Source organism: Protopterus annectens, chromosome 1.part0 (assembly GCF_019279795.1).
Source record: "Protopterus annectens isolate FY-2018-M chromosome 1.part0, PAN1.0, whole genome shotgun sequence".
NCBI classification, from domain to species: Eukaryota; Metazoa; Chordata; order Ceratodontiformes; family Protopteridae; genus Protopterus; species Protopterus annectens.
In genome coordinates this window covers 491666179-491689999 of record NC_056725.1, presented here as the reverse complement: position 1 = coordinate 491689999, position 23821 = coordinate 491666179, and the positions used below count along the sequence as shown (strand labels likewise).

General features: G+C 39.4%; 2 protein-coding genes across 4 annotated transcripts in view; one reads left to right on the top strand and one right to left on the bottom strand.

Moving 5' to 3' along the window:
• Positions 1-23377, bottom strand: part of TMEM63B (transmembrane protein 63B) — a 2399602-nt gene extending 2376225 nt beyond the window's left edge. For both annotated transcript variants that reach the window (XM_044060665.1, XM_044060674.1), the window contains exon 1: positions 23179-23377. The gene's annotated coding sequence lies outside the window, so the exon portion shown is untranslated. The remainder of the gene's footprint in view (positions 1-23178) is intronic.
• A 54-nt stretch (positions 23378-23431) lies between these two features.
• The window catches only part of MRPL14 (mitochondrial ribosomal protein L14), a 209067-nt gene continuing 208677 nt past the window's right edge, over positions 23432-23821 (top strand). The window contains exon 1 of one of the 2 annotated variants that reach the window (XM_044060686.1): positions 23432-23508. In XM_044060686.1, the coding sequence (XP_043916621.1) occupies positions 23497-23508 (12 nt within the window). In that variant the 5' untranslated portion in view covers positions 23432-23496. Of the gene's footprint in view, positions 23591-23821 lie in introns of both variants that reach the window. The other variant, XM_044060714.1, reaches the window with a different exon arrangement.

Below are 23821 nucleotides of genomic sequence, written 5' to 3'. Positions count from 1 at the left end.
TTGATATCAACAATTTACACAATCTTCCTACTATCACTCAGAAAAGTAGAGAGTATAGTATTGATATGCAGTCTAATTATTACAGATTGTTTTCTTCTGTAATGCCTGTGCATTGTTACAATTGTCTTAATCTACCAAGTGGTTCTTGTGTGAACTTTTTCACTACAGTCCTACTTTGTTGCCTCATATTAACATAGCACCCTTCATGGATCAAACTTCCTACTTAACTTCCTGCAGTTAAAACCACCTTCAAAAAAGGGGTGTGCATAAAAAGTTAACAGGCAAAATGAATGCCATGGTCTGTTTAACCAAAGAAAAAAGTTCTGGATAGATAAATAAATATAAAATAAGCACATACTTTGGGCTATATTAATCAGAAAGCATCAGTCATCCCATCAGAAAGCATCAATCATCCCTTCAACCAGAAAAAAAGTGATGTTAGTGTCAGGCAGAACATACGACTGTCTGGCAACACAGATACAAATCTCATCCTTGGTAGCTGGAGAAAAGGGTCACTGGGGAAAAATAGTTGGTGGCATGCTCACTTTCTCTGAGGGTCTGGTTGAAGAACATTACACCAGTCCTGTATGCTGTACTAGAAAACAAATTGTACATAAATATCTGCAAGGTAAGCAACATAAAACAGCATGCATCATAGCTCCGTTAATATCCCTGACTGAATAAGGCTCCAGGGTATAAATTAGAGCTACATATTGCAAAAAAATCATTGTCGGGTAGTTGGCCTGCAACAGGCCAGCCCACTGAACTCTGACACACACACACACACACACACACACACACACACACACACACACACACACACACACACACACACACACCTCACCTCATTCTGCTGATCATTCCAAATGGGAAATGAAACTATATAATTTCAGGTAAAGGCAGGTTTGTTTCACCACAGGAATGGTACTGTGTGAGCAAGGTGGTCAGTTAACTGTCATGATTATGCATGCATCATTCAATAGTAATTATGGATTCAGCAGACATCATCAAGGTCAGCATGGCAGAAATAAGAGGCTTAAAAAACAACAAAAATAGGACTACATATAATTTATAATCTTCATTAGAACAAACGACAGGAAAAGTAAGAATAAAAGTACAACAATTTTGTGAATATTTACATTTGCAGGGTAGCTGTGTTGACAGCAGTGCTTTTTTCCCATTACTGTTCTGCTTTCAAACATTTATGCAACTTAGGGGACGAGAATGCAGGAACATTAACAATCGGATTGTCTTATACTCGCTAAGGAAAGAGCACTTAAAAACATTCAGTCATATGAAATCAGTACTCTAATCAGTGTTCTTGTATACACAAAACTAGTTCCTAATATATGAAAAGCTCTTTGCCAAACAGCAAGAAACAATTCCAGTATAAAAGGAAATCAGAAACAACCTTTGACACAGTTGAGTCACGCAAGCAGACAGCTAAGATGAGAAGAAAGCACAGACTCCAAGTACACACCTCTTCTTCCGTGTAAACCAACTGCTGTACAACTTACACAAACAAGTTATTAAACTATTCTAAATCTTAACACATCCAAAGAATCTCTTAACAAAATGTACAATTTATTCATAATTCATGCACACCACTTAACAGCACACATTTGGATCTGTAGGTCTGGTCTATATTAGTAACAGCATGCCTAAATTATGAAACATTTTTAACTCTTGCTTTTGTCTACATTTGTTATAATGTGGTTCTAATAGAACAGAATTGGGAAACTGAAAAAAAAAATCAGCCAATGAAGATACAGTTAGGAGGAAGGAATTGTTTACAAAAATCAATATTTTCCTGATTAATATAATGGAATTCAATGCCAGCTGCATCTGCATATTAGTATGAACTTATATCTTAAATATTGTTTTAACTTACCTTGCGTCATAAAAAAAAAAAAAAAACACAGGTACTCTGCTGACTTGTGGTTTCCAGCACTGCAACACTTACAGTCTGTATCAATTCCTTTCTACCTGGCTGCATAAAGTGTTGCTTAATATCCACTGTTAAAGGACCACACTCCAGTCAAAATGAAATCACAAAGGGAACTCTTTCTTAATTACAATAAAGTACCTTAAGGTCACAGTAACATTTACAATGTAACTTAGAACTAAAAGTCAGAAAAAAAAAATCAGATGCTAACGAAACTGTCAAAAATCAAGTATTTGTGCCCAGGTGTGATCACCATCCTTCAACACGCCAAAGAAAACATGTTAAAGTAAGCTATTGGCTAAACACTGCTGGCTCTGCAGAGCAGTTATATCAGGTGTGTTTCAACCTTGCCACAGAATCTAGCATCAGATTTAGACACGCGTATTATGCCACCTTACATCCATAGCACTCTGCAAGAAGATGTTAGAGATCACATAATCCAGGCTGGCTTGCTTAGTAGAAAGAAAATATAATCTGCTTCATGAATCATCGGGAAACTACAGAACTATGTACTTAAACTTGAGGCTGAGGAATCACTGTTTTAAAATACTGTGCTCAAAAAGTCTGAAAAAGTACTCAATTATATAAAATATTGATAAGAAATAGTCCTCATCTAAGGCTATGGTTAGGGGGGGGCCTTGTCACAGTGACGTTGGCATTCCAAATTAGCAAACCACAAAGTTAACAGAGGAATACAGCTTAACCTCTTCCAGAATCTCTCCATCAAACGCCTATCCTCAAAAAGGTTTTGTCTATACAAGTTTTATTTAACATGGAATTCGTTTAAGAGACAAGTGGTCAGCTGCGGTGGTCACGAGGTTAGCGTTGTCACCTCACAGCAAGAGGTCCTCCGGTTCGATTCTTGGTTGGAGCACCTTTTGTGCAGAGTCTGCATGTCCTCCCTGTGGTCGAGTGAGTTTTAAAGACATGCAGGTAGGTGTGTGTGTGTATGCCTTCTGTGAAGGTTGGGTGCTGGGCTGGCAACTCGACACCATACAAACACCACTGCCAATCAATCTGCAGACCAGTGATCTGCTGTGGTGACCCCTAACCGGGAAAAGCTGAAAGACATTGCTTTCACTTACGAGAAGTCTTTCATGCACAGCAAAACATCCAAAAATAGTATGGAGGTCAAAAAACCCTCTCTCCTTTCACCTTTGAGATAGCACAATGTCATGTGACAATTTCTTAACGGTCTCCAAAAATTACTCCTCCTTTTTAATCATTACCTTTTGTTTTGTTTTTTTTTAATTTCTTACAGCACCACTACTTACCTAAAGGGAGCACAGTATAGTTTTTTTTTATGCAGATGCTACTACATCAAGTTAAAACTGATGTCTTAACTTCCTGTTTTGGGAGCTCAGATGGATATCTAAGATCTCATGACCTGTGTTAATGAATCACAGGATTCTAGTGTCCCAGACAACATTGTCATAATCTATACTAATTAATTCTTCCTGAAAAAGACACAACCAGTATAACTATTAAACATAAATGCAACAAATAAAAATGATTCACTTTGGTAAAAGTTGATATATGTGCACTGTAGCCTAAATTAAGAATTCTTCCTTTCATCTTTGGTCTGTGGCCTGCAGACTTTTTGGTCATCTTATTACCTTTATTCTATCCCTATACTCTTCATCTTTTATAAACTTTCCTGTTTAGCTATATCCCTCAACTTTCTTGCAGGTTTCTTTAGTTTGAGTACGGTATGATCTGTTAGCTATTACTATTGCTGTTAGTTCAGTGTTCTACTTTTTAATGAAATGTAGCACACAAGAAATTACAGTTATGCTTTATACTTGTCTGCATAGCAGTTTTAGGATCACCGGAGATTACTAGGCGAATGACCCTGGGGCCCTTACAAGCCTAGCCAAGGGTTTATCCCCAAAAAGAAACTTCAGCCAGCGTCCATCGCCCCTGTCAATGATGGATACAGGTGGAAGCTCTGGGACAAATTTGTGGTTTCCCATCCACTCATCAAGGTTGCACTTGAAGAGGATCAGCGAGGAACTCTGACATGTATGGGAAGTCTATTACAGAGATAGGGCAGCCTCTGGGAGATTAAACTGTCTCCGTCTCTCCGGCAAGTTTTGTTAATGTCGTACATTAGATTCAGGCCTTTTAAGCAGGTAATGCATGAGGAGTTAGACTTATGCATACGGGCATGTTTAGCAGGGCAGGATCCGAGATTGCCTTCTAGGCAAGACACAGATCACCTCTGAGCAATCTGTACGATACTGATTAGTGTGATATTGATTTGAGCCTGTCTGCATAGGACAGGTGTTGGAGGCCATGGATTCTCTTTGTGAGGTATTTCTGTGGCCTTTCCAGTTGGTGCAGATGTTTGGAGAGGTACATACCAAAGGGTCTATATTAGATAATCGAACTTTCAAAAGTTCGACTGTCATATGGTCAACACCATATTATCGAACTTTTAAAAGTTCGAATATTTAATAAAAAAAAAAATGCATAAATAACCTACCTGAACGTTTTAAGAAGGGGGGCAAGAACCCCCTGCGGCCCCCACACCCCCCACTCTTTAAATATACCAACTCCGAGATCACACTACAGTACAGAAAAGGGAAACCTTCCCATTTCGCGTTGTATGGAGATTTCCATTAAAACATTCAAACTTTCAAAAATTCAATCATATGGCATCGTCGACCATATGACACTCAAACTTTTGAAAGTTCGATTATCCAATATAGACCCCATGCCAAATGGGGCATTATACTCCATTATTGGTCTAATGAGGGAGGAGTATAGAGAGGTAATAACCTCTTTTTTTCTGGAAGTAATCCCTTTACTTATGAGCACGGCCGGCCTTAGGCATAGGCGAACTAGGCAACCGCCTAGGGCGCCGTACAGGCCGGCCTCATAAGGGGGGCAAAATTGCAAAACAAACCAAAAATAAAAAATTAAACTTTCTTGAACTTTTTACATTGTGCCTGATGCCCGTTTCTTCACAGTAGTATTGCGCCCTCCCCCCATGACAGACGACACGAGCACACAGCATAGAACGCCCCCTTCCCTACGTTGTTCTTCCATTCCCTCCCCCCGGTATATAATACAGCTCATGCCCACCTATCATTCTTCATGACGAGCTAGAGGCGTGCGCATCCATTGGCATTTGCTTCCTGGATGGCGTGGTGGATTATCGGCGACCTGGTTTGCTTCACCAGTCACCACGCGGGCTTCTACATGATGCCAGGAGACTGAAAAATCCAAAAAGACTAAAACAGAACAAGGATATTGGTTCTAAATTAACTTTCTGATACACTAAACCACAACATTTCCAAGTATTTGCATTTGTCTATTACAGTTGTATATTTCCGCAATGTATTGCATTGATTTACTTTTGACATTCCTCAGCATTTTCATGCAACACTACATTGCAACATTATGTTCCAGTGGAAAGGGAGATTCCATCATGTAAATTTTTTCAATCTGGCATTTTAGAGCTGTCCAATCCTAGTAAGACTCAACTGTGGTGGTGGTGCTGCACTAGCTTTGTCGCCTCCCAGCAAGACGTCGACCGTTCGATTCTTAGCTAAAGCGTCTTCTGTGTGGAGGCATGCGCAAAGGGGCTTACCTTTGTTGAAGGTTGTGCATCAGGACCGGCAGTTCGGCACGTAAAAATCTTCTGCCAATTGTTAGCGGACCGGAGTTCCGCTGTGGTGACCTCTAACAGGGAAAAGCCGAAAGACACAACAACAACCAATCCTAGTAAGACTCCTTCTGCAGGTTTCCATTTATACTGATACTGAAGTCCCGAGTAATTTTTTTCCAACATTTTGTTCTTCAGTCCCTGTATTTTGTTTCACCTGCAAACGTGTTTGTGTTCAATAGTATATGTCTGCATTTTAGCCTTACTTTAGCATTTATAATTTATGTTTTGGAAGTCCTCATCAAACTACTATAGAACCATTTTTACATAAATGCAGGTATTTTTTAAATATTCGTTGCAATGCAACCTGTTTTTTTTTTCTGTCATTTCAGACACAGATTTATGCAGCAGGATACTTTGGGTTTGTGTATGCCACTGGATTTGGTTAACTAGAATGCTAATGGCACAGTACCGTTATTAATGGAAGTGGTTTGCATCAAACTATGTATGGTCTTGATTTATTAGAGCAGGATAATTATAGTTCTGCTAGCACTGTTCTTTGTCATTTTTCAGCTAGAGCAAACTTTCAACAGAATGTCTTTAAGCAGTTAAATTATTTACTTGGCTGCAAATGTTATAATTCATATGGTGAACTAGCTATTACTGTATTTAAAAAATAATTTACTGTATAAATTGTGATTTTGTTACTATTTATTTTTTTATTTATTTCAGAAAAGAGTTTGTTTACAGTTCTTTCACAATTTTGGTTAAGTTTCTTCTAGTTTCTAGTAGTAGGTTTAGGATTAAGTCCTGCAGATAGGTAAATGAACAGTAAGATGAACTTCTTTAATTCCATGAATAGTGATGTCTGAGTAGACATGGGTATTTCTTTCACACATTGAATCCTTTTATCCATGGCTCCTTGATAAAGAGGAATGGAGCTCTGACTGTGGCTCTCAAGTGCCTGAGGTGTGATCGGTATTCCCAACACTGGAGAAGTCAGAACAGTAGGGTTTAGAGATGAAAGATCATGGCCTGCTTGGCCTCACCTTGGGAATAGGTATTTATACATGTTTGGGGAGTTTGCATGTATGTTGCTGACCTTGAAGCATTTTAAAATGGCAGGGAGACGAAGGCAGACTCTTGATGCCAGGTGTTACTGTTGAATAATTTTTAGTTTTCAAAAGTTCTTCTGTAAAAGTTTCTCAGTATCATTACCCCATTTGGCAAATTCAATAAAACAAAATAAAAATGCCTTTTAAAGCCTTCACAAGTTAAAGAACATGTATACAAAACACTGTCCAAATTCTTCTTTTTAATTTGCCTGACTAGTATCTAATGCATTCAATTAATCTTGTATTTTTTTCCTATATGGAAAGGCATTACATGTGTTACATACTGCCAGATATACTAGCCTCCTTAGCTGATAAATTTTTGGACCCAAAAATGTATTTTACTATTAGACCTGGGTGTTGTATCATTTAACCATTCTTAAATAAATCAACATTGTTGACGACTGCTCCTATATTAATATGTACCTATTTTTCTGTGATAGTACACATACAAGTATAAAAAAGAATTCCATTAAATCCTTTATATTACTTGCTTTCTTGTCAGCGAAGGCAAACTCCTTGCCCACAACCCTGAAAAAAAATTGGGATGTCCTTTCAGAATATTTTATTTATTTCTAATAATATATTTAATGTTTCCACTTTCTAAATTGTATTCTGTATTCATAGCAAGACTTCTGTCATTGTGTGTCCTAGTTCTGTTTCTGCAGTTCCTTTAACCAAGGTAGGGCCATGTATGGTGTTCCTATGTTTTTGAACTTTACCAAACTGTTTTTCAGTCATATGTTTACTACAACCTGTTCTGCTAAATAGTTCACACAAATATTTTAACTAATTAAAAAAAAATCCACTCAATCAGTAATCTAAAATGCTGTGCAGCTTGCCTCTTCACTAAACTTCTCTTCAACTATGCAGTGTTTGTGTTGAAAGGATGTATTAATGTATTTCTGACTACAGGAGAAGTAAAATGTCATATTTTCTTTGTTATCATGAAAATCAATATATTCAGAATAATATTGTATTATAAACTCTGAAAAGTCAGACGCATTCTTCATATATTACATCAGCTGCTCATTGGAATCTACAACATCATCAATAAACTTCAAACAGTACTAGGCTTGAAGGCTGAATTAAATTTATCCATCTTTTTGCTTTTTCATAGCACTAAGTTGGCAAATATGGGTACTGCTACTGACCTCACAGCTACACTTTTTTTTCTAATGGAAGAATTGACCATCAAAAACTAATTGTTTTGTAACCCCACATCTTTAATAGAACATGCACTCTTGTCAGTGTTTGCTGCGGTGGTGCTGCGGTAGCCTTGTCGCCTCACAGCAAGACGTTGTCCGTTCGATTCTCAGCTAAAGCGTCTTATGTGTGGAGACATGCGTGAAGGGGTGTACCTTTAGTTGAAGGTTGTGCATCAGGGCTGGCAACTACGCACGTAAAAATCTTCTGCCAATCATTAGTGGACCGGAGTTCCGCTGTGGTGACCCCTAACCAGGAAAAAGCCGAAAGACACAACAAGTAACAGTTATTGCACGAGCTGTACTGCTATCAGTAACTATGTACTATTTTGTTATGTACCCTTTTCTAGAATATTTAAACCAAACCAACTCAGATAGCACTTTTTTTTCTTGTTGACAGAAAAAGAAACATACTTAGGTGATGGCTTCTTATTAGCCCTTGCAGCATGCATGTCTGACTCAAGGCTTACGATTTCAGTTAACAACACATATTCTGCTAAGAAAGACTACTTTTTGTTCAGAAGACACAGGGTTATCTCGAAATACCTAACTTGTTAGGTAGGAAGTGCTCTTTTAAATTTATCTACAGCCAACATTTCAACATTTTATTTATATTATTTACATTAGGAGCTAGCCACAGTTTCAAAATATGCAGTTCATTACCCAATTTTGAACTTACTAGTCTGTCCATAGTGTGAAATGCAAGTGAGTGTGCCTTGAGTAAAGCTACAGTCCTAGTCAAAATATTTTTTTTCAGTTTCTGGTAGTTGTGTGCATAAGCATCCTTGTGGTCTGTGTAAGCCTTCAGCAAATCCACAGTTAGACAGAAGGGCAGTATTCTGGCACATTCATCATAAAATCATTTTTCCTGTAGGTGTTTGTCTCTGAGTCTCTGAAAAACCACTGAATAAACCAGCATATCACTTCTCTTCCGAGCTTCCTCAGAGGTACAATAAACTTGTTGATCCACAGTGAGGTGGACAGTTCATAGGTTAGTACTACGCTAACTGCCCTTGCGAGCCATTTTAAGCTTAGCCAATTATCCCTTGTGAGACTCAAACCCTGCACCTTGTGTTTGTAAGGTAAACACCGTAACCATTAGGCCACCCTCCCAACCCTGGTTCACTATCAATATCTATTGCTGAAGGCAATACAGATGCCCTTTTAATGTAGTTATTCTTCCTATGCATTTAAATAATTTAAGGAAATGAACAGAGTAGCATTCTTGGAAAGTGACTCTGTGGGTCTGGCTCAAATAGGGGTGTTTCATGACTGTGGTATGGTGGCGCTTAAGGGGCGCCGGAGCACTACTTTGCCTAGGGTGCCATTACGGCTAAGGCCGGCCCTGCTTATGAGGTGTACCAAGTAAAAGGCTTTTCTGACCACTGCTGCTACATGATGGTCGAATGTGAGATTGTTATCAACCTGAGTACCCAGGTCTCTCACCACAGGTTGTGTGTTTAGGGGGTTGCCGTTGATGTAGTAATCAGCAGGGACCGTGTTTTTGCCGAATGGTATGATGATACATTCTGTTGCATTTAGTTTGAGGCCATGACCTTGGCAACAATCATTAGTTGCTATGGAGACCCTCTTGCAGTATGTTAACATCATTTGGGGAGTCAATGACAGCCCGTAACTTACAGTCATCTGCAAACTTGGTCAGCTACAGACCTTTTGTCTTTGCCTGGACCTCTGAGAAGGAGATGCCAAACAGGTGTCCCAGGACAGATCCCTGGAGAACTCCACTAGTGACAGGTCTGCTATCAGAGGTGGAGGTGCCTATTTTGGCCTTGAGGGTCCTGTTGGTGAGCCAGCTGGCCATCCACCTGATGAAATAGGGATTTATGCCAAGTTGTGTTACTTTTTGATGATGCCCGACTTAGGGATTGTGTCAAAGGCCTTGGCCAAGTCAAAGTAAGCTGTATGTACTGCGTTCCCCTTATCCAGGGCCTTGGTGACAATCTCAAAGACATCAACCAGGTTCAACAGGCAAGATCTGCCCTTGATGAATCCGAACTGGGTGGGGTCAAGTTCTTGGAGATTGTCTATGTCACTGTTTATGAGATTTGTAATAATACGCTCCATGGCTTTACAGATCAGACTTGTCAGGCTAATGAGGCAATAGTCTCCAGGGTCAGTAGTGGCACCACCTTTGTGCAAGGGAATGACAACAAGCAGTTCTCCACTCTGCTGGAATGAAGCCTGTACTTAGGCTGTGGTTGAATAGGGTGCACAATGGTGAAGCCAGCTCTTACTGGAGATGGTGCAGAACACAGCCTGGGGATACTATCAGGTCCCATGGAAGCTGCGTTCTTTGCCTTGAATAGGGCTTTTAAAAACACTTGTCCTGTACCTCACATCTCCATAAATCAAGTATCGGGGATGTCAAAAGGGCCTTTGTGGGGGACAGAGAGTGAGATTTGCACTGAACCTATCTGCTAGCAGGTTGGCTAATCAACAGGATCAGTGTAAGTGATACTGTTAAGTACTAATTTGGAACAAACATGGGCTTTGCCATAGAGGTTCCTGATGTAACTAAAGAAAGCTTTGTGGTTTCCCTTTGTTTCAGAGGCTTGTTTTGATTCATAATTTGCTTTGGAGGTTTTCACTAGTGATCTAATTTGCTTGTTGAAGCTAAGGGAGATTTTCCAATTTGGAATCTGTTCCTTTTTACCCTTGGACAACAGTTTCTTCCTTTTGTTGTAAAGCCTGTTGACAGAGGATGTCCACCAAACAGTTTTTTTTCCTTGAGACACAAGTTTTAGTTCTGTTGTGTACGGTTGAGTCTATGCAGTTGTACAGGTGCTTATATACTGCACTGGCGTACTGTTCACCATAGTTGTCTACATCCCCTGAGGGGGGCAGTGGTGTGAAGCTACAGATATCCTCCCTTAGGAGGTTGCAGTCAGCTTTTGAAAAGTTTTTTAGCTTGATTACGGCTGGGGGGATAGAAACTTTGAACGAGACAGTCCAATGATCTGATCTCACCAGGGAAGAACATACTATGGGGTGGTGCAGCAGTTGTCCATGTTTGTGAGAACCAAGTCCAGAATGTTATCTCCCCTTGTGGGGGATGAGACAAGCTGGTCTAGTGTGTTAGAATTGATGAAGTCAAGGAATGGTTGAGTGAGTGCATTAGTGCAGTAATAGTTCACCCAGTCTACAGTGGGGTAGTTGAAGTCTCCAAGGATCAGAGTGTTAGGGGGTACCCTGATGGAGTCAAGTAGCTCCAGGTAAGAGAAGTGGGTGTCCTGAGTCATGGACGGGGGTCTACAGCTGGTTATAACTTGGGCTGGTGTATTGCTAACGGTCAGGAGTAGTTCCGGGGCATCATGCTGGCAAAGCAGTCTGGTGGTGTGCCTGTCCTTGAAGAAGATAGAGACTCCACCACCTTTAGTCTTCCTGACCTCATTTTGGGGCCAGAATGTGGTATAGCCTGGTAAAGCAGGGGTGCTCTCTGCAACCCTGAACCAAGTTTCCGTGATCATACAGACAATGGCATCTTCCAGTGCAAGGAGAGCCTTCAGTGAAAACATTTTCAGGGTAAGGCTCCTAGCGTTAAGTAGCATGACCTTCAATTTGCTTTTTGACAGATCTTTTATGTTAGAGTATTTGTTTTTGGGACATTGCCTAAAACAGGCACAGTGGGGGAGGCAAGAGCCTTGGCCAAGATCCAGAATCTCAGTGGTGACAGGAGGCCATCTCTGGCAAAGCAGTGAGGCCTGTCAACCATGTCATCCCAGGCAGGCAGATAATGGATCCCCTTGGAATGACACCAGAAACTAAGCCAATTGTTGAAGTGAATTTTTTTTTTTTTTTGGAATTGTGGTAACATTCTTGATGAACATACAATGCTGCTTAGGGCTACGGTCATACCTGCTTGGGGCACATACTCTGACAGCTCAATCGTGTCTCTCTTCATATAGTCCAGAGAGGTACATCTTAAGTCATTCACACCAACATGGACAATGACAGTCATACTTGTACTGGTTGTGGAGAGACTTAAGTGGGTGCGTGATGTGGTGGATTCTAGCACCAGACAAGTGACTGTGACCTTCTTGTCGAGCCCGGTGAGGGGGACATCAGTGTGTCTCACAACTGCATCACCAATTACTATTATGTTTGACTTATTGTTATGCCTTGTGGGCTGTGATGTTTACTGTTTTGCATTATGGGCGGTGTTTGTGAGACACTGGTGTGTTATCTGCTGTGTGTGATATGTTTGGTATTGTGTGTGGAATGTTTGTGAGTGTGGTTTGGAGGTCTCTGTTGTTTAGGCAAGTTTTTACTGAGGACCTCTGCATAGGTGGGTGTGTGTTGAGCTTGGCTTTGTGATGTGGGTGGCGTTTGTGCTGGCAATCTCCTCTTTGTTAGGAGTACCGACTGTGGCACAAGAGAGCATGGTTACTGATGTAGATGCATTTCTCGTAAGTATAAAAATTATGTGCTAGGAGAAGAAGGCTGTCAGTAAACATGAGACAATTGCTACACTGTCTCAGTCTGCTCATGTTGATCAGGCTGGCAGGAGAAACTGATGGGAATTGTCCAGATGTAGTGTTCCGAATACTTGGTAGACTTATGGAGAGAGGGTTTTGATAAGGGTTTGTCCACAAGAGTGTAGACCACGAAAACCTTCTTAAATGTAAAGTAACTGGCCTGAAGCACAAGTGCTAAAACCAAAACTAAGATGCTTAGAACAGCTACTAACAAGCAGTAATAAATGCAGCAGAATAAAAGCACTTGAACACTCAAGAGCACACAGCAAAGCAAAAATAAGGTAATAAAGTAGGAAGAACACAATTACAATAAAAACAGCTGAATAAAGTGTATTTTTTTTCAAGTGGAGAGGGAGGAAACAGAACATAGTTCAAGATTAAGAAACTAAGGGAGTTGGCCTTCCCAAATGCTCTCTCTGTGATCAGTATACTGAGTTGATGAGACAGGACAGGGAAGAGTGTCCAGAATCAAAGAAGTGAGTGGGTAGTCCTTCCCAAAAGGCCACATTGTACTCAGTTGGGTGAAGAAATGAGATGGGAATGGGAGGAGTGATCAAAATCAGCTTTACAGCAGGGGCAGGCAATTCCAAAGACACCACGTTTAAGAGTACAACACTTGGGTAAGAAAATAAACAATGTGGACAAAGGGCAGCAAAAACAATAAAGCAAATATATAAATGCAGTACAGTGCAAATCAAGTGCAAAAAAGTATACTTATCAGTTTGGTGTACCAGATGGTTATAGAATCCATCACAGCGAGCTAGGTAGTTAGCTCTGCTATAACAGCTCTACACAATTTCACAGAAATGTAAATCTTTGTACTAGAAGTACAACAGAAAAAATAAACCTCAGGCAATAAGGTAAACACAGAGGTGTTGGCCAATAGCTAACACCTTAAGTGGGCTGACTCCACAGAAAGTAAAACAATCCCCACCTGACACTAGCTACTGAACTACCCTGAGAAATAAACAATGCAGACAGAAACCACTTGAGTCTATTCGATCACTTGAAAGGCTTTTACTAATCATAACTTAATTTGCTGAACTGTTCTTCACTCCAAGCTGGTCTGCATTAGCTGAGATGCTATCCTGGGAGTGGAAAGTGGACCTACGACTGTGTATGATCGGAAAGCATCAGAATAGACTTGGGAGGAGAATGACAATGTTAACTTTGGACAGTTCATTCAGAAGCTTCCAAGTATATGCTACAATACCTGTCTGCTGAACGCAGAGCCAGCTAAGCTGATATCTCACCTAGACATCTCAGTCTTTTTTTTTCCAGACCTGTCCAATCTTCTTGGAGAACTGGATAATTTTCATCCTTATGAGAGGTCTCAAGTACATCAGTTGTCAACAATTCTACTCTAAATCAATGCTCTCTGGAAAGTTACCATCCTTTCTCCAACATCCCTTTTATTGTGAAAGGTTAATGGCAATGCTGTGTCTAACCAGAATGATTCTACTCTTCCATCTCATAGACTTTGGAATCTATATCTATACAGATTCCAAGCCTGGCTCAGCACTGAGACTGTTCTCATGTCAGTAGTTAATGATCTCTTTGTAGCAAAAGAATCAAAAAGATATTACTCTGAAACAGCCTTCTTTGACCTTGCAGCTGCAGTTTACACAGGTGACCATGTGACCCCACTGGGGAGCCTGAAGACCTTCTGTGGAGATTTCCAGTGCAGTTTTTAAGTGGTCTTTGTCCCACCTCGCAGTAGACTTGGAGCAGTCTCTTATGCCAATTCCTTGCCTGATTAGGTCCCATGGGGATCCAAACTGGGTCCCACACCTTTCACCATGTGTAAGCTGTAGCATTTGATGTAGCCTGGTGCAGAGATTTGCATTATAAAATTTGTGTTGATAATGCTCAGTTGTACCACTCTTCTTCACAGAAATGTGTGGGCTACTCAGACCCACCCAAGGAATGTTAGCAGACCTCTGTCTTGGAGAGCTACAAAAACAGTTCAAAAATCAACCCAGCTAAGACTGATGCTGTGGGGTCTCTTATCAATGCAAGATATTCCACAGCTTCCTTCCTCCAATATTGTTTGCAGGGGTCAATGGCTGCAGTTTGCGTCCAAGATGCATAGCAGTGATCCAGGACATTAGTCTGCCAATCTCTGACCAGGGATCAGCAATCATTCAGTCTTTCTGTTGCCAACTCAGCAACATCACTCATATTAAGCACCTTATTCCACAGCAGGACTTGCCGACAATTGTGCACCTCGTTACACATTGTTATTCAGTTCAGTAACAGTCTTGACCAGGGAGTCTCAAAATTTTGTGTTCAACAGACTGCAGCTTGGGCAGCGTTTTGTAGCAAGGCTCCTTACCAGGACCTCAAACATACAACCACATTTCATCCATCCTTTGTTCTCTGCATTGGCTAACTGTTGAATATGAAATCAGTTTTAAAGCTCCAAAAGCTCCAGAGATGGTGTTTTAAGGGTCTAAGCAACCAGGGTCCCACTTACTTACACTTTTTGCATTCTGTCTTCTTTTGTATGTATTTTGCTCAGCTACTTTGGCACTGCTGGCAATCCCCAAGTTTAGGCTCAAATCTTCAGGGCTTAGGTATTTTTCCCATAATGCTTTTGGCCTGTGACTTCTGGGGTTTGTTACCACAGCAGTATAAGCTTGGATGTTGACTTAGAAACTGACTCAAAAAGCATATTGTTGTGATCCTTGAGATTTTACTATTTTATATGAGCAGTTTTCCATTTTTTTTTTATTTGAGTGTTATAAAATACCCAATTTATAAGCATGGAAGACTAAAGGAAGAGTGTGTGTTATTTTGAAGGGTTCACCATGGCAGCCTATTTTTCACTGGAAAGAAATAAACACATTTAATAAGTACTAATAGCTGGGAGCTGTACAGATTTTTTTTAATTATTTAAGTTGGGCAAGTTATGTAACCAAGAAGACTAATGGTACAGAATTATATCCGACTTTCATTTACTTATTTAAGTGCTAGTTAGATCTTTTTGATTAATAAAGTAACATTTACGCTAGATCATGGAGACTTTATGTTCACAGCTGGTTAAAAGCTGTTATATTATGACTGCTAATCACTATATATTTAATGACACAAGTTATAACCTTTTCAACTTCTTACTTAGTTGTTCCTTTTACATGCACTGTATGAAGGCTACACACTGGGACAGTTGAAAAGTCTGCAGCAAATAGACATTCTAATAGTAAGATATTTATTAAGACAAGGATCATACATCACTACAGCATATATGCTTACAAAACATTTTGTGCAAGATAAATAATAGTTCACATTATTAACAGAACAGTAATCTGTATAAAAACAGTGAATGTCTAACATTGGGAAATTTTAAATCCAATAAAAAACGAGAAAAAAATCATACATGGCTCTTACTTATAAAAGGGAACATACCCTCAATTAAATTAAAGGTACTGATATAGAAGTAAAACAGATGAACTTTTGTAACAGCATTGTTGTAACTGGAGAACTGATTGGAAATTTGTACTTGTTAATACTAACCTAATTTATGACTTGAATAGCCTGTTAAGAGGCAAATAAAAGTACATGTACTTAAGATCCCCTTGCCTTCAGAAAGTGGCAAGGGGAGAATTTTAGTTAAGATAGGAAAGGTTGTCCCTGTAACACTGAAAATGGACATTTTGAAACCAGTTGTGCTTATGGGCAATAAAGTCAAGTTAAAGCTGAAGGACATTTCTATTTGTATTGGTTTTCTGGGGTGGAGCACTGATCTCCATGTACAGCAAGGGAGCGGTGTCTGGTTATGTGACTTGCTCAGAGTCAGACAGGCAATGTAGGCTAAAGGAATCAAACCTTAAGCCTGTATACCACACAAGCAGCTCGTTAACGACTCCTTAATCCTCTAAGGCAACTGCAAGACAACTCCAGAACAAGTAATATGATAAATCAGAAAGACCATCAATGTACAGTAAGTGAATGGATCCTGCCTGACTTGCCTGTTAAGCATCTAATGGAAGAACTAGGTAGATCAGTTAAAGATGACAGAGGCATGATATGGTGATAATATAAAATGAGAGAAACATTCTATGAAGAAAATATCCTGTTTTTTATGTGTAATGTGCAAGTTCAATGAAACATATGTGATTAAAGGTGAGTTGAAAAGAATGCCATAAGGTATATTATATGCACCAAATGAAGATGCTTTAAGGATTATGCAGAAAGCAGTATATTTGAGACAGCAGTGACAGGGGAGACATGCAAGGGATTGCAGCATTATATTGTCTACAGGCAACATACTGGGAATGCATCCATGGACGATAATGGAGGGTTCAGAGAATGCTGGATGGAAGCACTTGCTAAAATCACAATGAGAGACTCTGACAGAAAGAGAAGAGGAGTACAAGAAGATCTATAACACGATTAAGATTTTAAGAAATAAATGGTGGTAAGGGGTGCAGGATTATATTAAAATAACCATTTCTAAAAAGATGCACCATTTTATTCCAAAATATATGGGATTAACAAGCAGTAAACATGTATGCTAGTCAAGTATTGTACGAGTAAGTGCCCCAACAAGATGAAATTAAGAATAAAAATACTGCATGATTTAACAGCACAGGTTAAAGAATACGACATGATATTAATAACACAGATTAAAGAACAGTGGAAAAGGTGAAACCTGGAGACTGTTATAACTGCTGATGCAGGTGATGATTATTGCTTCAGATATTGAGTTTTTGTTGACCAGAACAGTATGTGGCTTAATGGTAAATTTCATTGGCTATGGTGTGCAGGGTCCTGGGTTCAAGACCTGCAAGGGCTGTTTCACCCATCTACGTCAAGCAGAGTTCCTCATGGAAATAGGAAATTCACCCCGGGGATCACTTCTGTGGCTTTGCTGGGTGGCGAAAGCCAGGGAACCTTGTTGGCTAGGCTTACACAGGCCCTTGGGCCGATAGCCTAGTACCTCCCTATGAACCTACCATTTCATACAGATTAAAAGGAGGTATTCATGACACTTGCAGCCAATGTCTTCAAACTGTAAAAAATAAAAATATACTGGTGAAGGTATTGTGCCAACAACGCACTAATTGACACCCCCCATTCCCTTCCTGTTCCAGAGTAATCAAAGGGCATCAATGCAATACTCTACTAATGCAATTATGAGGAACTGGACTCATCCATCACTGAAGACTTCCGCTTCACATTGTTCAGAATAAGAACTATACTGTGGCAAAATGCACAGGTTCACCATAGTGACCTTGACTGTGCTGTCAGTGTTGACTAAAGAAAATACAAAACTGCGCACCCATCACTTCCCAGGTACAACTGCAATTTCAGTGTTGGCTACACAAAATTTAAAATTATGCACACACACTCTCAGGAGCACTCTTCTAATGGGTAACTACTGGAGACAGTACATTAAACAAGCACCATTCCAACTCTGCTGCATCCTGGACACATGACATCTCTCTGCCCTTGCAATGCTGGACAGAGAACTGTGGACTATCTTAATAAGGCTACATGGTAATCCAGAGACTACACTGAAAGTTTCACAGTCAGTAACAGGCCTGTAAAAGACTACTGTAACCCAGCATGCAATTTGATTCCAGATGTTCTCTTTCTAGCCTATTCACAAGAAAAAAATAGACAAATACAAACACACGTACTCACACTTTGCAGCAAGACATGAAAATTGAGGTGCCATAGAATAGAAGGAACTGAAGTTCCTCCTGTGTTTTTCTGGCATGAGGTATAAACTTACTTTTTTATTATGGGGAGAGACTGAAGGCAGTCATCTCATACGCTTTCTTCTTCTAAGTGGTAGTTACAGATAATACATTTGCTTTCTCACTTAATAGTGTTTATATTTTGCTGTATGAGAAAATCATTGAGAAACATTACCACTTCGCCTACCCACAGATCTTTAGAGTGAGGAAGGAAACCAAAGATCCTGGCAAACATGGCAGACATGAAACTAACACAAAACTCACAACAGGTCAAGAGCCAAGATTACGATGTAATGGCAAACAGCAACTTTAACCAATGTAGAGCTAATAATGAAATTCATTAGAGGGGCTTGCATTGTCTGACTGTTCTTAATGCTAGTAATTATTATTTTTCTCAAGATTACAGGTTTAAAAAAAAAAAGTGTACCTTCATCTACCAAAACCAGATGCTTAAGAAACAAATCAGAATGCCTTCTAAAGGTAGTCTGTGGTCAAAGAAATAGAGCAACAGCACTCCTCATAGTAGTGCCAGCTTCATCTTGTCCTACTTTGCAAAGGGGGTCTTATGTAAATTTGCTCCAATTCCAAGCAGATGTGATTTAATAATCAATTTTATTAAACACAGAGGATTACCGGCCTCAAACAGATGCTCAACGCAGACCGTCTCAAAAAAAAAAAAAAAAAAAAAACTCCAGCTTTACTACGTCACAAATCGCCTACTCAGAGGCGATCTCTGCCTAACACACAAAGCTATGTCAAACCCTGCTATGGACATGCTCCACTTAAAGAAATCCCAATCCCACTGAGCTACATGCTCTAGGAACCTAAACCTTGTCACCACAATAAAGAGAACATGCTGGAGGGATAGATTCCTGTCCCAGAGACTTCCTATACTCTGGAACAAACTACCTATCTATATCAAACAAAGCTCCTCATTAGCACTCTTAGAGAACAATCTTGATGATTGGATGGGAAATAGGAAATTCACCCCGGGAATCACCTCTGTGGCTCTGCTCGACAGGGGCACTGGAAAATCATTTTCTTGTGTGGCGAAAGCCAGGGTACCTTTCCGGCTAGGCTTATATAGGTCCCAGGGCCAGTAGCCTAATACCTACCTATGAACCTATGAACACTTTTTCCGGCAGTAAACATTACTAAACTGTTCTGTCAATGAAACTGGACAAAATAAAATTCAACCATATCCCCTTCAACAAATGTTTCACAACTCCTCCACAAAATTATCAAACAGCAACAACAATAAATGACAGGTCACTCTATAGTTTAATTTCAATCATTGTAATCTTGGAAAAAAAAGTAAACATGCCAGTTACATCAAGTAAACCTGTAGCAATGGCAAGCCATTTTGGGATACATTTCCCTGAAAATGGAATAGTCCCCAGGGTTGTATACTTCTAGTTTCTCTCCATGAACCGAGATGTAATGGCACAGTTCATTAGGTAACAGTACTTTGGTACCAGTTAAGGCATGTTTAGATATGGCATCTGATCCTTTTGAAATATATAACAAAGTACACCTTTACAGAAAGACTGGACATGTTGTTGAGCAAAAACAAACAGTCTTGTTAGTATAACCCAAAATGCTCATGCTTTCCCAAAGCTTAACCACCTTCAAATATTCTTGGGCAGTAATGTAATGGGCTTTTCAAAGGGATTGCTGATCCTCTCCAAAGAGCCAAAACAGATAACACAAAAGTGACAAGTTCAACTGAATAACACTGCATAAACAGAGTCTTAACAGAGATCTTGAAAGCCTGCACCTTCTTAGATTGTGGAGTTTTTATTCTTTTCATCAGGCAGACATATTCTCCACATTTCAATTAGTATTCACTTTTTGCTAACAAAGTAGACTCATTAGCCCATACTATTTCAGAGAATAGCCAAAAGGGATATGCATGAATTAGCAGAAACTTTTCAAAGCCACTGGGGAATGCTACCCATTCCAAACAAGCACTATCAGACCATTAGCACTAGAAGAAGCAAATGGAAACTCAATTATATACTTTGTGTCAATGAACAGCAACGTGTGCATTAATGAAGGCTGGTGTACAGCCCAGGATGCCAAACATTCCACCTGTTGGCAGGAAACTACATTGTGAATGCCTAGAGTAGTATAACCACCAGATATAATACCAATCATAACTCTGAGCCTGCAGACACTGAAAATAAGAACAAAGGTACTTGAAATGCAGGTACAGCCAGCCGAAATCTGGATATATAATTAGCATAACATTCAAATACGAAACAGCATCTAACTCTTCCTGTTCCCAGTAGAACTGTCGGATACTATTCAGAAACAGGTTTAAAAAACAGAGAGCAATAAAAATGATTTACAAAGATAAAAACATTATCATTGAACTGTAATGCAAAAAATTCTACCACACATGGTCATTTATTTTTGTTTCTGAAAAAGGGAGCTGCAAGATGTATGTCCTCTTCCTTCAATTATTGGTGCTACTGGAATGTTGGTTACATAGTGCAGTTGTGTGTGTACTAGACAGCATAACAAATTACATATTATGAGGGGAAATTTAGAAAATTGTGTGAAGGGGTAAATAAAGCCTGGAAATAGGAACATACCACCAAAAATAGGTACAACATGTGCAGGGATAAACTGGACCTGAAAACAGAAATCTTCCTCCAGAATAGGGACAGTTATGAGGTCTGATACCAATTAAATGACAATTTGTCATACTCAAAAGCAGCAATAAGTTAAGGTAACAATTGCAGACTTAAAAGCACTATTAGGAGTGTGCAGATGTGACAGTGTACGTCCACCTGACTGGTGCATATGCCCTTCCTGCACAGTCTGAGCAGCAGTAAACAGTATCATATTTCTAAATGGTCTGATGTCTTGTAGTCAGTGCAATGCTGTGTACATGCAACTTGGATCAGAAACAACGACCACAACTCAAATGGTACTGTTACTGTCCATAGGTACACAAAGTACAAAATGTGCCCCTAGATGAGCATTGTTGTTGTATGTAAAACAGATGTGGGTTTTTTCCCTTTTTTGAACAAGTTGTATGCCAAAACAGGGTTCTGCTTTGGAAATAGGAAGAAATTATTTTAAGCATACAGAACTACATAATGCACATTTGTATGCTAATCTTCATGCTTACGCTAACATTAACTTTATTGCTTAAATGTACTGCATATTGCATCACCCTACAGCTTTACAATGCACAACACCATTACCAAAGAGTGGACAGACAAAAGAAACACCTAGTACAAATAGACTCCAAATCTCCTATAGAACATTTCAGAGATTACAAAGCAATCAGTCTGTGCAGACCTGCAGAGGTCTATCATACCCTAATGGTAATAAGCAAGCCTAATGTAATGTTCATAAAGACTCTGAATATAACCATATGACAAAAACTCTACAAGTGATGCAAAAATACAACTGCACGAGAAAGCAGATTCAAATAAACAAGATGTTAGATAAAACACAGAAATGTAAGAATTTACTCAAAATTACTAATTTCAATGCTTTCAAAAACTCTGCATTAATCTTCCAGGAGTATCATAAAATGAATAAGTAGTGATTACTATAAAAAAAGAGTGGGGGGGGGGGGGCATTAACCACACTGAAACAGGAGTCAAAAAGTTTCCCTACAAAGACCACATAATCATGGTAATGTCATCAATACAGATGCTGGCATGCTTACAGTCACACAAAACAGGTTTTAAAGGAAAATAATAAAATCAGTTTGCTAAAATCACAGGCAAAGAACACAACGTCCCATAAATGTCAGTCAATATTTTGTAAAAATGTTATTTATTTTATACTTTTAAGTGAACAGCAATGAAAATATACACATCACAATAAAACATAAAGCCCAAGTGGCCAGTACATGATCCTGCTTTACACTTTGTATTGTTACTGAAGATGCTTTCTCCTTACCAATCAACTGCCTCCTCACAAAAGGAGGGTCTAAAACAGTAATGAAACAGCCAAATAGTCTGCAGCATGTAAAGTTTGTTGGATTAAAAATAAAAGATGTTGTCATTGCTTGGATACCAAGGACTCTTGGCATTTTGACTATGGTACTGAGCACAGATCAGCTTCATTCTTTTCCAACACAAAATCTATTCCACTTAACTTCTGTATTCTGCTACTGCATCATAGTGGTTTATTGGATTGCTTTTACAGCACAGTGTTGTCTTTTAGACAGCTGCCCCAAAAGGAAATCAACTGCAGAATCTGAACAAGAGGCCTAGCTAGAGAGCATAGTTATCAAAGAGGGTTAATTTACCACCACCACCACCACAACCACCACCACCAAAAAAAAAGAAAGACTGTCACACACTCCATCTTTCAGAGAATGGATCTTTTAAGACTGACAATGCTACTAGCAAAGCTACCTCCCACGCACATGTCATATGGGATGGGTCTAACTTCACAAGGGAGATTACTAAATTTGTATTACCAAGGACAATAATTGAAAATTCTTTGTTTAGCACCAGATATTAAACAGCTTAACAAATGTGACACCATTTTTTAAAGCAGCAAAGTGTTCTTAAGCATAACTCGTATCCACCATCTCAAAAGGTGCAACATTCCTCATAGCTACGCAAAGCACTACTGACATGCACGTCTGAGAAAGCTTGGCATCTTTCTCTACAGAGTACAATGATTTCCACTCCTCCCACCACACACACACACACACACACAAAAAACACCACAGAGCCTTACTGCAGTGATCTAATAATAGCAAGAAAGCTGCAAAGACAGAAAACATAACAGCCATACGGACGTTGTTACAAATTACCCAAAATGTATAAACAAGGAAAAGACAACAATCGGACGGACTCCCAAGACATTTTATATAGAATACAAGATCAGTATTCCCATATATTTATTTTTCACGTTTTCAGTTTCTACCAGTTTAACAACGTAGCTTGTATGTGGAGCTTTGCTGTTTCCCCACTAACAATGTGGTGATGGAATTTAGTATTCTCCAAACATCCCATACAAAGAAGGCACTGAATGGTGGAAGGAAGCCTAACACTAGCAGAGCCTAAGGATGTGCGGAAGGCTTCCAAAAACAAGCAAATATAAAAAGGTAAAAAAAATAACTGACTTACCTGACTTAAATATAAACTATAATATACCCCTCTTCGCAAAAATCGGCCCAAATCCAGTGAAGTGTTTTCTATCCTGTCATGGAAAAAAATAATCCCAAAACAAGAAGACACTCGTAGACCTTGATTAACCACAAGGTGCAGCGCTCCTGCAATAAAATCCCAGACACGAAACTGGAATATTAGAAAGAAAGGCACAGGTTGGTTGGAAAGCATGACAGCATATGTTATGTTCCACCTTCTAGTTAGCATAAGTCCACCCCACAGTAGTGCTCCTCCCTTCGCTACAGCTACTGCATAAGGTGGAGCTGTCCAACTTGAATGCAGTTTAAGGTCAGTTCGGTACAGTTTGATGACGTATTTTTTCGATCCTTTTGTGTGTTTCTTATGCTGTTATAAGACTTCTTGTTAGTTGGTATGTCACATGTGTGAATTTATGTTATTTTGTTTTTGTTTTCTGACGTCTTGTTGTACCTTACAGTTTGAGAGTGCAGGCACATTTGTGTAGTTGGCATGGTTTATGTTTTTGTAATGTATCTCCTTCCATTTTAGCATCTAGTCCTATTTCTTAGGCCTTGGATTGTTATAACAAGATTGCACATTTGTTCTGGTCGCTTATATAATTTGCGTGTAATGTAGGCCACTT